The sequence below is a fragment of the Saccopteryx bilineata genome, chromosome 2 (genome assembly GCF_036850765.1).
Source record: "Saccopteryx bilineata isolate mSacBil1 chromosome 2, mSacBil1_pri_phased_curated, whole genome shotgun sequence".
NCBI classification, from domain to species: domain Eukaryota; kingdom Metazoa; phylum Chordata; class Mammalia; order Chiroptera; family Emballonuridae; genus Saccopteryx; species Saccopteryx bilineata.
In genome coordinates this window covers 189,865,233-189,880,590 of record NC_089491.1, presented here as the reverse complement: position 1 = coordinate 189,880,590, position 15,358 = coordinate 189,865,233, and the positions used below count along the sequence as shown (strand labels likewise).

At 49.7% G+C, this 15,358-nt stretch overlaps 1 protein-coding gene and 1 pseudogene across 1 annotated transcript; both read left to right on the top strand.

Annotated features, from left to right (window-relative positions):
• Positions 1-2,692: 2,692 nt before the first annotated feature.
• PDX1 (pancreatic and duodenal homeobox 1) lies at positions 2,693-9,405 on the top strand. Its single transcript, XM_066258961.1, has 2 exons — positions 2,693-3,230; positions 7,059-9,405. Exons 1-2 carry the CDS (start codon positions 2,831-2,833, stop codon positions 7,502-7,504), a joined length of 846 nt encoding a protein of 281 aa, XP_066115058.1. The 5' UTR covers positions 2,693-2,830; the 3' UTR covers positions 7,505-9,405.
• LOC136322402 (glyceraldehyde-3-phosphate dehydrogenase-like) overlaps positions 7,604-15,358 on the top strand; it is a 39,887-nt pseudogene continuing 32,132 nt past the window's right edge.

Here is a 15,358-nt window from a genome sequence, read left to right as displayed (position 1 = left end):
GTTCTTAGCATACTTGTGACACCACCAAGGAAGATTCGACCACTAAGCAAGAGCAAGGTAACTGGTGTTCTCCAGCGTGCTGGGAAGGGGAGGGGGAAGAGGGCAGACGAGGACCTCCAATATCAGAGAGGGCTATCAGGACGTCCTGCTAATAAACGACTTTTTCACTGTCCACCCTATAATTGGTTTACGGCCTTTATTGTTTATTTATCCGTAAGAGCTGCTGTTAAACGGCTCAGGAAGGCGCTCGCCTAATGGCTCAGTGTCACTGGGGGCCTGTGGGAGGCGAGAGGGGCGCAGGAGTCAGAGGGGACGCGGACAGGAAATGCATTTCACTTGTAATGGACTTGACGATTTTATGATAGCAGGAGGTACATCCACAGAAGAAATACAACACATGACCTTGCTCAGGGGAGGGTTCTACGGGATAAGGCCAGAGAGAGAGAAAAAGAGAATCCAAAAAACCCTGTTAGCTTTGTCCCACCTAATAATAATAATACTAAATGGCTGTTTGACCTTAGCTTCCTAGGTCACTTCTTTAGGAAGCAAGCAGCAGAAAATGCTACTTGTGAAAGTGAGAACGTGCACCTTCAGCACCTTCGCTTGGGCGGCCTGGGTTCACGGATTTTTGCTCTCCTGCGGGGTGAGTGGGTTTGCTTTCTGCTGAGCGCCTATTTTCTTTCTGCCGGGCAGAGCAAAAATATTAAATGGGAGCAAATGAAGCATCGAAATGGAGACCAATTTACAGAAATGTGCAATTAGCGAGAAGTGCAAAGTAAATACTCTGGGTCGAGGGTGGCAAATGAGGCCAACAGCAAAGGGGGTGGGAGAGCGGCCGACCAAGTCCGGATTTGGGTGGGGGTGGGGGGGTGTTGCCGAGGGAGGAGGGGCCGGGGAATAGAAGGAAGAACGGGAGGGGAAAAGTAGCAGATCTTTGTCCCAAGCGGAGCTCGCCGCCGGCTCATAACCTGGTCGCCAAGTCAACCCGCGGCGACTTGGCAGATTATCTCCGAGGGTCAACACGCCGCGGCCAGGCAACCCCCTCCGGCTCTGCGCTCCTGATCGATGTGGTCACTTGCGGCCCCGTGATAGCGTCGGGTTCTCCGCAGCCGCCAAAAACAATGGACTCATTGACACGGGAGCGCAGAGATTAGGTGCTCGGGTCCCAGGCTTTTCAATTCCTGGCCCCCGAGGACCGCAGGTGGCTCTTTTCCCTGAAGAAACCGCTGAACACCCCCCCACACACACACACACACACACTGCCGGACTTCCCAGTAGCTACACACCACTCTGTAGCCAGCACAGCCTAACCGCCAAGTCTGAGAGACAGAGCCAGCATCTAAGAGGACTCTGCAGAGGAGTCAAATCCCAGCTTGGCTTTTTGCTTAATGCACCCAATCCATATGCATTTAAAACATAAATATCTCCACTAGAGAAAATATATTAAAACATACCTATTAAAAGACTAGCTATAGTTCAAACTTTAGAAAAGTCAGATTGCAGCCATTTTTCTCCTGCTAGTTCCTTATGCTTCACGGTCCCTCTTGCCTAGGCTTTTCTGCAAAGGTGTCCAATATTTTTAAAACCGTATGTTGCTGTTCGAGGAATATGTTCATTTTGGCAGGACCTGGTCTGAGACTGCCCAGGATACCCAGGGCAAAGTGGTCGACGGCGTTGATCAAGCCCAGGCCTGGGGTGGATGCCACCGAGCCCCAGAGATAGTCCGTCTGCGCCATTGGGTCGGAAAAAGCGTCTCTGTTTAACTCAGGACCCCAGAGTGCCCAGACGTTACTCAACCGGTGGAAGCCAAAGGCTGACGTTGTCATAAAAATGCAGCGCGTTTATTTATTTTGTAAACACTGCCCACCTCTCCCCCTCCTGCCTTCTTTTCATCGGACGCGGGAGTAGACGGTCCCCAGCCGATAGACTCCGCCTGTCCCAGGTCGGCGGAGAGCCATCAGGGGTCTGGAACCTCGGGGCCAACCCACAGCCCCCAGCCGCCAGAGGGGCAGCTACTTCTCCGACACCCCTTTTGGCACACTAGGAAACCGTTCTGAGTTGGCCAAATGAGTCTCAATCTATCAAAATCAAAATTAATGACTAATTTTTTTTAATTAAAAAGTCACCGTGAATGCCTCAGAAGTCAGTTGACTCTCCAGCGTCCCGCAGCACAGCCACAGACAAGAGCAGACAACGAGTGCCGGATCTTTGTGTGCTAGCTCACTGGTATCCTTGGTGGTTGCGACCAACTGCATATATAAAATAGAACCAACTGCTTCCACCCTGTAAAGCTAGGGTCTGCAAATTTTTGTGACCGTATTCCCTAACAGTTAAAAAAAAAACAAAAACAACTTAAGTGTACAACCTCAGCATGTATATTTATACATTTTATTTACTAATATGTACGTTATTGAATTACAAGACAAATAGATCGTTTAAAGTCTGACGACCCTGTTTCTATAAATGAGAAGTTCTAAGATTTTCATGCGCGCCCCACTTTGGAAAGAGCTGCCAACTGCGCATTCAGGTGTGTGCAGTAAACTCAGCCGAAAGAAAATCGACAGAAATGCGGGTGCTCACGGGCACCTGGGCCTTGCTTCCTAGGACAGTAGGCGAGGCCAATGGTAGCCCCATGCTGAGTCACGTGGACAACGACGGCGCCTATTGAGGGGCGGGCGGTCCGCAGGTCCCGGCGAGCGGCGGGTGCCCTCCGCCAGCAGAGCGAAGCTGTCAACGCGAGCGGGGCCGGCACGCGAGGTGAGAGCGCCGCACAGCAACGAGTCCCTGGCTCCCGCTCCTCACTGCGGGTTCCCCAGCCCGCACTGCAGCCATGAACGGCGAAGAGCAGTACTACGCGGCCACGCAGCTTTACAAGGACCCGTGCGGGTTCCAGCGGGGCCCCGCGCCCGAGTTCAGCGCCAGCCCTCCTGCGTGCCTGTACATGGGCCGCCAGCCCCCGCCGCCGCCTCCGTTCCCCAGCGCCCTGGGCACGCTGGAGCAAGGCAGCCCGCCGGACATCTCCCCATACGAGGTGCCTCCGCTCGCCGAGGAACCCGCGGTGGCACACCTCCACCACCACCTCCCTGCTCCGCTCGCGCTCTCCCACCAGCCCGCCGGGACTTTCTCGGATGGAGCCGAACCGGGCGCCCTGGAGGAGCCAGGCCGCGTCCAGCTGCCTTTCCCGTGGATGAAGTCTACCAAGGCTCACGCGTGGAAAGGCCAGTGGTTAGGTAAGCCTGGGTTGCTTGCCCCTCGGTCCTCACGCTCTCTCCCTCGGCTCCCCCTATTTCGGATCGTTCCGCGGGACCTCCCCCAGTTCGCGTTCCCTGCCCCTACGGATAAACCCGGGTTGGACTAAACTACACAGGTGGCCCACGAGGCGGTCCCGCACCGACTCACTTTTGTGGTCTAAGTCGGAATGTCTTTGCCTCTCAACTCTCTTCCTGGAAGCTTAAGCCCCTTCCTGCCCTGTACCCTGAACTCCGGTAGACCCGCGCCCCTGCCAGAAAGCCAAGGCCTGGCGGAGCTCAAGGTTTCGGGCCCTCGGATCTTCCTCCAGCAGAGAATCCGCGCGCTTCGGTCTCCCGGGGCTTCGCGCGAAGGAAGCCAACAGGGTTTGGGGTACATCTGAGCAGTAGGAGCGCGGCTCCCGAGCCTGGGCCCCTCGCGCCCTGAGCCCGGCGGCTTCACCACAGCACCGCGGCAGTCCCGGGCACGCGGCAGATGCAGGAAAGCAGGGACGTCCGGAGACCGGAGACACCGGGCAGGGGTTAAGGCAAGACGATGGCTCATCGCTAGGCCGGGGACGGGCCACTCACCTCGGAGCCAGGCAGCTGGACCAGGGGTCTGCGGTCCTAGTTTTACTTTTGATCAAACGGAAGCGAGTGACGGGGGACTCCCAGAGCTCCTTCCAGAAAGTCAGTTTGGGGAAGGAGATGCTCTCCCTGAACAGCCGGCCCAGGGAAGCGGGAGCCCTGGGTCCCCACAGCTGTAGGCTGCGGCAGATAACAGGTCTCCGCGGAGCAGGAGGCGGAGAGCGGAGTAGCGCCCCCCCCCCCTTACCCGCCCGGAGCTGGCAGCGATTTCCTGCGCCGTCTGTGCCGCCACCACCACACAATGTTATCGCTTGCATGCTGCAGCCACTTCTGGGCACACCTGCATTGCAAATAGTTGACTTTTCTTTCCTTCCAACTCACTATCGGGAGTAAGGGGACAGGCTTCAGCTGGAGACCCCCCGACCATCCTCGCAGTCTGGTCGGCCCTGCTGACCCTGACCCTGGCATAGCCAAGCAGGGCTTGGGGGGGGGGGGGGCTGGGCCAGGGTCTCCGGGGCTCCCCTCTCCTACTTCACTTTCTCCCAAAAGCTGAACGTGAGGAGCAGGCGGGTCCTGAGGCAGGACAGGGCCCCAACTCAGCCACAATCTTTCCCACCTCCTGCGAAATCCCCGCCCAAGGGGGCGCCAGATGTGCAAGCTGCTTCTTCGTACTTACCCTGAGAGTGCGTCCGGGGCCTGAGGCTTCGAAGTCTCCGGGGAGGCTAGAAGACGGTGTCCTTCTATCGGGAGTAGGAGACTGTCAGCCCGTAGTTTCCTACGGAGAGCTGCGGTCCCTCCAGGGTGCCCTTCCCACTGGGTGCTAGAGAGATGCATTTCTGGCCTTCCGGACCCTCTTGGCAGCTTCTTCAGGAAAAAGACGAAGGTGGCCTTGCGGAGGGCTACATTTCCACTCTCCTCACTCAGGGGTGTTACCCCAGCTCTGGGGGAGCTTGGGCTTTAGCAGACCAAAGAAGCCAGAAAGCAAAATCTGAAGGAAAATCGGCAGCCTTGCCCGTGGGCTGGAGGGACCCTGGAAGGGTGATATCTTCAGGCTGGAGCATCAGGGCTGGAGGGGCCTCTGCCGTTGCCCTCTTGCCCGTTTCAGGCTCAGCTCACAGGAAGGGGTCCGACCACACTTTTCTGGAAGCTGCTTGAGTGGGGTCATCCCTGGGAAACTTTCCAAAAATGTGAACTTCAAAGGTCTGTGAACCTGCCTGCCTGCTCCTAACGAGGTTTAATGCCTCTGGGGAGAGCCAAGTGACCAAAGAGCTTTTGTTAGTAGTACAGATTTTAATACTAACAACAACAGGGACTTCTGAAAAGCTCAACCTAAAAAGTTAACTGTCAAAGCCTCATTGGCCGACTCTCCTTATCCAGTACCTTCCCATCTTCCCCATAATCCCACCAACTGCCTCCACCTCAACCTCCATCTACCTACCACCTCTCCTGAGCATAGATTGCCAGGGGTTGATGCCCCTGTGCAGCCTCTCACAGAACCTTAGTGAAGCCCACAGAAAAAAGAGATCGGGAGAGATTGTGGATTGAATTTAAAAGACTTGGAAGGCCTTTTTAAATGTTTTAAATGTTCTCCATGCTTCTCTCCAAGGTCGAGGAAGGCTTGCAAGTGTAAGGCCTGAGTGAGATACCCTGCAGCAAACAGGCCTCCTTTGCTGGCTGACTCAGGCCTCTTGCCCTGGCTTCTGAGAGCCAACTTTTAGCCTGAGGGAAACTCAGGCAGGTTCTATCATGTAATTAACCCTCCTCCCAAAACAACACGCCAGCTTTTTATCTCCCTAAGGCCTAGCCAAGAGTCACAGGAGAAATGTTTCATTCCTCTGCCCTAACACAAACAGACTTAGGCCTCTTGCTAGAGTTTTGGTGGAACAAAAAGAGTCCACAGCCCGTGAAGTCAGTATCTCAAATAGAAAGGAAATCTCAAGACCTCAAGGAGCACAAGACAAGTACTGGTTGTGCAGTGCTAATTTACAGGGTCACACTACAATTTACTAACACACAACAAATTGGGATAGCTTAAACAATAAATAATTTTGAGAGATGATCCAGAGTCAATCAAACCCAATAGAAATCAGTATACTTGGCAAAAAAGAAGCAGAAACTAGAAAGCTAACTGGGACCAACAATATTTTCCATTAATTCCACTTTATTTTGTTTTACATTTCTGATTCTTTTTTTTTCTTCTGAAGATCAATTTTTCCACATCTCCATGGAAACACACATGGTTACATTCATACCACTGAAAAATCTGAACCTGACTTGGGGGCAAGGTAAACACACAATACAGTGTACAGAGATGTGCTGTAGAAATTGGGCACCTGAAACCTGCTGTGTCCCCAAGGTTGGACTTAGAGCTGGAGATCTTCATCCCTCTCTCACACCTCCTCAAATCCCCATCGGGGTTCAGGCCTCTGAGCCTCCCCTCAGTCAGGAGTTTTGGCCCAGGACACAGAAGCTGAGGCTACCTCCTTAGAGACCCAAAATAGTTTCCTTCCTTTTCTAGGATAGGGGCCCAACCGAGATTAAAAGGACAATTATAGAAAATTTACTGGCTCTTGAGTTGATGCTGATTATGATATAAGTATAGAGAGCTAATATATGGTCAGATATAACAATGTATGTGCGTTGTTGTATTAGCTCAAGGTGGTGAAATCAATGTGCTGGGTTAAGAACTTTTTCACTTTTTTTGAAAAGAATGAAATAGTAAAGTATAGGAATAATTAAATAGCATCATATATGGTAAAGATTGATTTTATGTCCTGAAATATTTTGTGTCAGTTATATATCTGTGTGAACTGGATTGTGAGCTGAAATGTATTCCTTACTGTGGGTCATGATCAGAAGTTTGGGGTTTTTTGTTGTTGTTGTTTTAGTTCAGTATTAAAGACATTTTACTGCCTCCTTTGAAGAATCAAATAGGTTTAGACATTTATTGTGTGCATTTTAATCAGCATCAATACAAACAGTAGTTCAGGAAACTTGTTAATGGAGCCCAAGGCAGAGTCATTGAGAGCCTTGACCCCCCAGAAAAGGTGACCTTAAGTACTGAAGGCTGTGTGGCCCATACCGGGCTCTGGGGCAGGGGCAGGGACTAGGTGCGGAGAATGAAAGAGGGAAAGCCTGGTAGGTTTGGGGTTGAAGGTTGGGCTACCTGGGTGGGGGCAGGGCAAGAGGAGCTCGGGGTGAGGGACTCACACCTGCACTGCCCCCCCCCCCCCCCCCCCGCAGGCAGCGCCTACCCCGCAGAACCTGAGGAGAACAAGCGGACGCGCACCGCCTACACGCGCGCTCAGCTGCTGGAGCTGGAGAAGGAGTTCCTGTTCAACAAATACATCTCGCGGCCGCGCAGAGTGGAACTGGCTGTCATGCTAAACTTGACCGAAAGACACATCAAGATCTGGTTCCAAAATCGCCGCATGAAGTGGAAAAAGGAAGAGGACAAGAAGCGCGGCTGTGGGACAGCAGCCGGGGATGGCGGAGACGCAGAGCCCGAGCAGGACTGCGTGATGACCTCGGGTGAGGAGCTGCTGGTACTGCCGCCACCACCGCCCCCCGGGGCAGCTGTGCCGCCGGCTGTCCCGGCTGCTGCCCGAGAAGGCCGTCTGCCTCCAGGCCTTAGTGCCTCACCCCAGCCTTCTAGTGTCCCGCCCCTGCGGCCCCAGGAACCCCGGTGAGAGGCGGGAGCTCCTCCCAGCCAGCAGCTTCGACCACTTACAGAGGAGGGGGAAGCGGGCCTAGGACCCCAGGTGAGGACCCCCGGCTCTGGTGGTTTGATGGGGCAGGAACTGCGGCGCCCACTCCAGACCGGAGGGCAGAAGCGATGCTCTCAGGCACCTCTGCCCACAGGGGCCGGCGGGGAGACGCTGGCTGTCTTCTGGAAGAAGGGGTGGTTTCTGTAACGGAGGCTTCTTCTAGAGATGTTGTTGGGTCAGCCACATCTGCCACTGTTGTAGAGGTCCCACAACTCCAGAACCGGGGATCTCTTTAAAGAAACCGATTCTTCAGGAGAAAACAGAAACTGTATTAATTGGAACACTCTCCAACTTGGGGCAGGCCGGCTCAATGGAGTGCCTTTATCTGTCCAGAAACTGAGCCAGCCATGTTGATTCAGGCTTCTGCCTTAACATTTAGGAATAATTGAAAAGAAATGTCTGTGGTTTCAAAGACTCAGTGAAATAGATGCCCCTGGATTTGAATAACTTCTCCCCTCTTCCTTCTCCACCTCTCTTTTTTTTTTTTTATGTTTAGCACATCCACATACACCCCCAGCACACATCCTTCCTCCAAACTGCAGCTCCTCCCTCTGAAGAAGAGATCTTGCAAGGGAAGCTGGGCAGCATCGGGGCCTGGGTGCAGGGACAGAGCAGGAGCCTCGTAGACCTAGAACAAGGGGTTTGGGGGAGAAAGACTCCCGAGCAAACTTTCTATTTAGATTTGGATTTAGTTCCTGGTCTTCAGGGCAGGGAGGCTGTGCAGAAGGCAAAGTGAATGGACTGACCCATCTTGGAATCTAGTCATAGAGCCAGTATAATTTTCATATCTTTAGAAATGATTTTTTTTTAAAGCATATGGTTGAGGAATTTGGGAAACTGGTTATTTTTATTTAATGCTGTTAAATTACCTAACAGTTCTTTACAAATAGGTCTGTGGTTTCAAAGTCAGTTTTGGTTTGAGAGTTTGGGCCTTGTGTGCAGGTGTTGTTTGTGGAAAATAATAAATATAGATAACATGGAAAGTGATGAAAACTGGTCCCTTTGCTTTGGATTCAACCTTTATTGCACTGCAATAATTCAATTTTATTTTAAAAATTAAAGCAGCATTTCAATTTTCAGTACTAACTAGGAAAGAGCCACATTTGGGTTTGGGATTGGGGCTGGGATAACAATTAGTCTGTGTATCCTCAGTTTTGTTTTGTTTCAGTTTTTAGTTAAGAGTCACTTTTCAAGACAGATTTCATCAGTAAAATAGCCCAGAGGCATGGGGGGGTGGGAGTGGGCATGGGTAGCACTGAACTGGCCAGAGCCTCAGGGAACCAGCCATGGTTGAGTCCCCTTTCTTCCCCAAGATGTGGTCTGGGAGAGGCCTTTTTTTAAAATTTGGCTTACCCGAGGGAGTGTTGCTTTGGATGAGTCTTTGCCTCTAGAGCCCCTGGGCCAAAAGTGTCTTGTTCTAGGAACAAATAGGCCCTGACTCAGTGGGCTTCCAACCCCTGGACCTCTGTGCTCCTCACAGTTCTCACAGGTGTCTTAACCCCACCGTGCCCTGGCAGGTGCCTCCTGAGCACTGACACCCTGGGAAACTGTAGGCTGACTCCCAGGAGTGGTTGCTAGTAGTCTCCTTTGCAAAGAGACACAGGATTTGTTTTTGTTTAGTTGTTGGTTTTGCTTTTTGTTTTGTTTTCATTGTTTTTTGAGAGAAATCAAATATTTCACCCCTAGGAGGAAAAGAAATTCGGTAGCTCAGAAAGGGGAACTTTCTCATCAGCCAGCCGTGTCAAAGGGAGCTGGCCCTCACTCTACAGCAGGGGTCCCCAAACTACGGCCTTGTGGGCCGCATGCGGCCCCCTGAGGCCATTTATCCGGCCCGGCCCCGCACTTCTGGAAGAAGCACCTCTTTCATTGGTGGTCAGTGAGAGGAGCACATTGACCATCTCATTAGCCAAAAGCAAACCCATAGTTCCCATTGAAATACTGGTCAGTTTGTTGATTTAAATTTACTTGTTCTTTATTTTAAATATTATATTTGTTCCCGTTTTGTTTTTTTACTTTAAAATAAGATATGTGCAGTGTGCATAGGGATTTGTTCATAGTTTTTTTTATAGTCCGGCCCTCCAACGGTCTGAGGGACAGTGAACTGGCCCCCTGTGTAAAAAGTTTGGGGACCCCTGCTCTACAGCCTCTCTATCCCCACCTCTGGTCTCTGGAGTTCAGGAAATATACTTTTGTACCTCAGGCCCCCGTAATACTGGCCCAGAAGCCTGATACAATTATTTCAGTTCCCTGTGTGTCCGTTTCCTCATCTATAAAATGGTGACAAATTTTACCGCAAGGAGTTGTGAGATTTAAACCGGAGAATGCATGTGAAGTGCTTGACTCAGTATCTAGAAAGTAGTTGTCCCTCTGCAACATTACTATTGTTTTATGGCCATCATTATTTTTAAAGTTAGAGGGAGCTGCAGCTGCAAAAACTGTCGGGGTCTTCTGCCACAGAAGCAGCTGTCATCTCCTTTAACAAATCCTCACACTGTCATTGTTGATGTGACTCTAGTTCATATAACTGATTTTTACTGTATACTTCCTCCTAAAGAATCTCCCCTGATTTTCCACAGTGACCAAGGCAAGGAGGTTTCCAGGGCTCCACTGCCTGGCGGCGGGGTGGGGTTGGGGAGCATGGCTCCCAGCTTTGCACAGTGCCCTGGCTGGCAGCTGCCTTTCCCTGCTCATTCTAGGGTTCTCCAATGCAAGGAGAAAAGGTGGTCACCTGGGGCTGGGAGGGTGTGGGGTGCGGACTAGGTCCAGGTCTTGGCCTCAACCGTCCAGAGCCACCCCCCTTCCTGCCTCCACACACCCCCCTGGAACATTCGCAGTTGGCTTTTCTCTGGGCTGTTGATGCTTGTGCCTCCCTCAAAGAAGAGCTCCACCAGCAGCCCTACACTTGAACTCCTAGGCCTCTTTGCCTACACAAGTACTTAATTCTCCTGGTTCATCTTCCACAAAATGGGCTCACGAAGAGCATGAAATGAGACATGTCTTTGAAGAGTTTATTACTGGGCAGGAGTAGTGGGCACGATAGGGCTGGTGGAGGGCAAGTGGTATTGCCAGTAGAGACTGGCCTTCCAGGGACACTGAGGGGTGGCAGCCAGAGCAAAGCCTGGCTGGCCAGATAGGCCTTGAAGAGAGGAAGAAAGAGGAAAGAGCTCAGGCAGAAACCGAGGACTTTGTCTCGACCCCTCAGACTGCAGGGTCTAGGTCACTGCTCAAAGGGCGACTTACATGGAGCTCAGCATGTGAATTCCCAGCTCTGTGCAGCCACCCTTGGCCAACTCTCTAGCGGAGGCAATCTGCAGGCCCAAGGGGGCGGAGGAGCTTGGACTTCTAAGCCTGAGTCCCGGGCAGGGCCCAGTCTCCCCAGGGAGGAGGCCGAAAACCCAGCCAGCTGGGCATTGGAAAGGGCCCCTTTCTACCAAAAAGGTGATCTTCAGGTCCCAGAACTGCAAAGGTGACATACCACCTCCCCGCTGCCAGCTGACCACACTCCTCTGTAATAGGAAACACACTGAGGGCTTCCCAGATCTCCAAGGAAAAGCAGGGTTCCCACAAGGATGCACGAAGTTGCAGTTGTGAGCGCCAAGTGAACGCTGCTCTGCGGGTGCAGCCAGCATCCCCGGAGCCGGAGCCGAGGGCTCCCATACGCTGCAGGGAAGTCCACGGGCACTCCGCCCTCACCTCCTTTCCCGAAGATTCTCAGAGCTAAAGCCACAGGCCCCACCAATCCTTCCCGAATCTTTGGCAGGAGGTATGTTCAAGGAACGCTGCCAGATGCTGCAGAAGATGGGGCGCTGATCCTGCTCCAACACCGGCCTCAGCACTCCCCACACTCGCCGACCGCCGACCGCTGCAGCACTGGCCTGACTGCTGACGCTTGTTGTCCCTGATTCGGAAAGTCCTGCAAGGGTTCCCCATCAATCACACCCTCCCACTGAAGCCACCAGGATAGTGAGAGCTTGGGTCGGAGAATCAGGACAGCATGGCATTATGTGGACGGATCCAGAACTGGGGGACTCTGTGAGTAGTGTCGCATCGCACAGTGCATTGCACAGAAATTGTGCACAGCAAACGAAATCTCTTCTGCGATGTATTTCTTCCTGTAGAATGGCTAAAGAATTTATCTCCTTAAAAGCTAAATTCAGCTGCAGCTGGATGGCTGAGTTGGTTAGAGCACTCTCTCTCTCTCACCCTTCCTCCCTCCTTCCCTACATCCCATTCCTCTCTCTAAAAATCAAGAAAATGAATAAATACAATAAAGAGAAATCGGTGAAATGAAGTTTTTAAAAAAGCTAAATTCATAACGTTGCAAAAACATTTGAGAGCTGATGATGATTTCGGGTTCTGCTTGCCTATAGTTATATTTTTTTACTTATATTTTTAAAGCAGGTCTGATGCCTGTAATTCACTTGCACCTTTCTGACTGGCGCCTGAACAGATTCAGCAGCCAGCATTTATTGGGTTCCAACTCTGCACCGCACCACTGTAAGTCGTGCAGTGCTTACCAGAGAAGCACTCACAATTTAAAAAAGCAGGATCATGCAGAATGGATTAACAGTAAAGTTACCAGAGTAAATAGGAGTCACTCGAGTTCCCCAAATTTCTCCTTTTGAACAACAAAGGCTGTTTCGATTTCTCAAAATAATTTTAGCCCCTTTTGGCGAGTACTGTCACCCTATCTGTATCCTCTCCTTCAACTAATTCACTTCAGTGCGTTTAAGTTTGAATGAAATCTAAGTCTTGCACTGTCCTTTCAAGTTGGTGAAATCAGCTGGTTCTTAATTCCCTCATTTATATTCTCTCTCTCTCTCTCTCTCTCTCTCTCTCTTTCTCCTCCCTCCCTCCCTCCCTCTCTAGATCTGTGTGTCTGTAGGTGTGATGTTTGTGTCTCAAGATGTCTTTCTGTCTCTTTGTGTCTGACTATGCCTGTTGGGCTTATGTATGTTTGTGTGCATGTGTTTAGGGTGTTTTATGTGGGTTGCAGTGGTAACAATGATCAATCAGTGTGTGCCTAGGGACTGGGGACCTGTTTGTATATACTCTTTCTCCTCCCAACGGAAGGACCATCTCTCAAATGTTCAATGACATTGCTACTGATGCAAACTGTCTACTTAAGGTAACTGTCTCAATTCTTGGACACAATGTTCAAAGGCAGGTAAAACTGTCTTTAGAAAACACAGGGTGGAACTTTGGTACAAGCTGATTGCTAAAGTATGGCAAGCTTGCATAGCTAACTTCATTTTTTTTTCTTTCTAAAAAAAGTTTAAAACTAAGGTTTTTCATGTCAACAAAGTCACCTAGAAAATCCACTTGAAGAAGGGTCAGAAGAGAAAAGGTCTGGTTGACACTGAACCAAATTTTACTCAAATGCAACTTGAAAAAAAAACCAAAACTCTACCAAGCTAAATGTGGGAGCAATAAACCTAATGGGAAACTGCATCAGAGCAGCAGGCAGCAAAAGGGCCTCCTGCGGAAGGAAGCAGGAGTGAGGCCCACTCAGCAGGCAGCCAGCCCTCATTGCTCCCTGTGAACAGCTTGAGCAGTAGGAAAGGGTCTACAGGTAACTCTGGGAAGAAGGGGAGGTCAAGCTCTGTAAACAGTGGCTGTGATAGTGGTCCTAAGAGTGAAAGTAACTAGCCTATATGGATCTTTTGGTCTACCTAATGATAACTTATCAATGCCAGGTTCTCTTATTAAAGTGTGTTAGATTTATAATCATGAGATAGAATGGGCATAGTAAAATGCTATTGCCGTTTGTTTCATTAAAATAAGCAAAATGTCATGGCTTTTGAAAGCGCACAGGTAGCTTTATAATTTCTGTTATAATTTTATAAAACATTTTATAATTCAACTTCAAGTTGAATTGCTTCAAGTCATTCCACACAGAGCATTGAACACCTTAAATATACTGCTCACAAAAGTTAGGGGATATTTCAAAATGAATACGAAGTGATAAAATATCCCCTAATTTTTGTAAGCAGTATATATGCATGCACACAAGATTTCTGTCTACATTACAGAACACACTGAACTCTCACCCCTAGTGATAATTACACAACAATAACTCTGCTGTAAGTTCTATCATCTGTTTACCATTCATCACCCTTCTGAACTATGTGGAATGACTTGGTATCTTTAAGTCTCTTTTTTCATGAAAAGTGTATTGATAGGAAAGTCACCCCCAAATGTTATATATGATTATAAAACACTGGACCGCCCCTTCCTCTAAATCAGTGGGGGCTTCATTTTTAGGTATTTGTTTGAGAGAGTGAGAGAGACAGAAATCTGTTTCTGTATGTACCCTGACCAGGGATCGAACAAGCAACCTCTCCATATCGGGATGATGTTCCAACCAACCTAGCCCTCTGGCCAAGGCTCAAATACTTTTACACTCAGATATGATTGTTAAACTCTTAATTCTTGGCATCAAATCCACCCTTTGGAGCTCTCCTTTGAGATGCAGGAGCTGAGCTAAGATGGAAAACTAGTACATTTCTCTTTTGGCAAGTGGCTACTGGTTCTTATTTGCCAATCATTAGCATGCCCTAGAAGACTTGAAGGCTGAGAGCAGGACGATGGACTTGTTTCTTTGTTTCAGCTTCCTGTTCACTTCAGTGAGAGACTGCAATCAGCGCTGTGTCTGATAGTGGCAATATATTCCATTAGCAGCACAAAGTTCACATTTTATTTTACATCAGAAACTCTGGGAACGTACTACTTCTTATATTGTATTTATTTTTAAATTGTGCAGGGATATATACATACATACATACATATGTATACATACTCATAATTTATAATAAATTTATGGAGGAATATGCACTATATTAAGACAAATGTCCTCATGTGTGTTTAAACCCTCTTGGTCACACCACAAATCACAGAATATTGGGACTGTTCATTCTCCCTTTCAGGATTCTCAGTCTGGGTCCTCCTCTGCTTCTTCTCTGCCACAGTTTTTTTTTCAAACACTATCTTGCTCCCTTACCAGGTACACTACAGCAGCCTAACTGGTCTCAGTTTCCCTAGCACCATCTTCCCCAGACCAGCCGCACACTTCACTTAGGCCCGAGAGGAATCCTTGTAGTATGTGATTGTGATCAATGCCTCTCTGTTACCTAAAACTGTTCAGTAGCCTCCACAGTCTGAAGGGTCAAGTTCCAATTCCCCAGCGTGGACTCTCAGGCCCCTTTGTTCTCAAGCCCATAGGTATACATGCAGGTCCTGAGAACCACGGTTCTGCCCCTAAACAATGTTCTTTTGCCCTTGTCTGGAAGGGCCCACCAACCTATACATCCTATGTTTGCCTGCCTTTCTTCTTTTCTTCCATTATTTTTTACATTACCATTTATTAAGTAATAGCTATGCTAGGTTCTGGACCAGGCTCTGGGTCTTCTAATCAAGTCTGTTAGTTCATCGACAATTGGATGTTCTCCAGGAAACATCCCTACTTCCCCAGAGTGTCCCCTCTGTGGTAGCTAATTTCCAAGACAACCCCCAGTGAGTCATATCTCCTAGTGTTTATATCTTTATGTAGTGCCTACCCACATGGAACCGCACTGGACCTGTGACTCACTTTAATCAGGAAACAAACAAAATTGATGCTGGGCCAGTTCTGGACCAACCACTTAGGGAAGACCTGGTAGCTTCCACAGGTGTGATTGGGGAGCCCTGGACTACCATGTCAGGTCCCCAACCTTCCTTTCTGGAAAGACTGAACGAAGTGCCTCTGAAGCAGCTGCATGGAGAGGAGAGACTTTAAGG

Excerpts from the sequence above, each read along its gene's own strand:
- PDX1 (XM_066258961.1), top strand. The coding sequence starts at position 2,831 with ATGAACGGCGAAGAGCAGTACTACGCGGCCACGCAGCTTTACAAGGAC. Across the intron at positions 3,231-7,058 it reads GTGGAAAGGCCAGTGGTTAG|GCAGCGCCTACCCCGCAGAA; the intron begins GTAAGCCTGGGT and ends CCCCCCCCGCAG.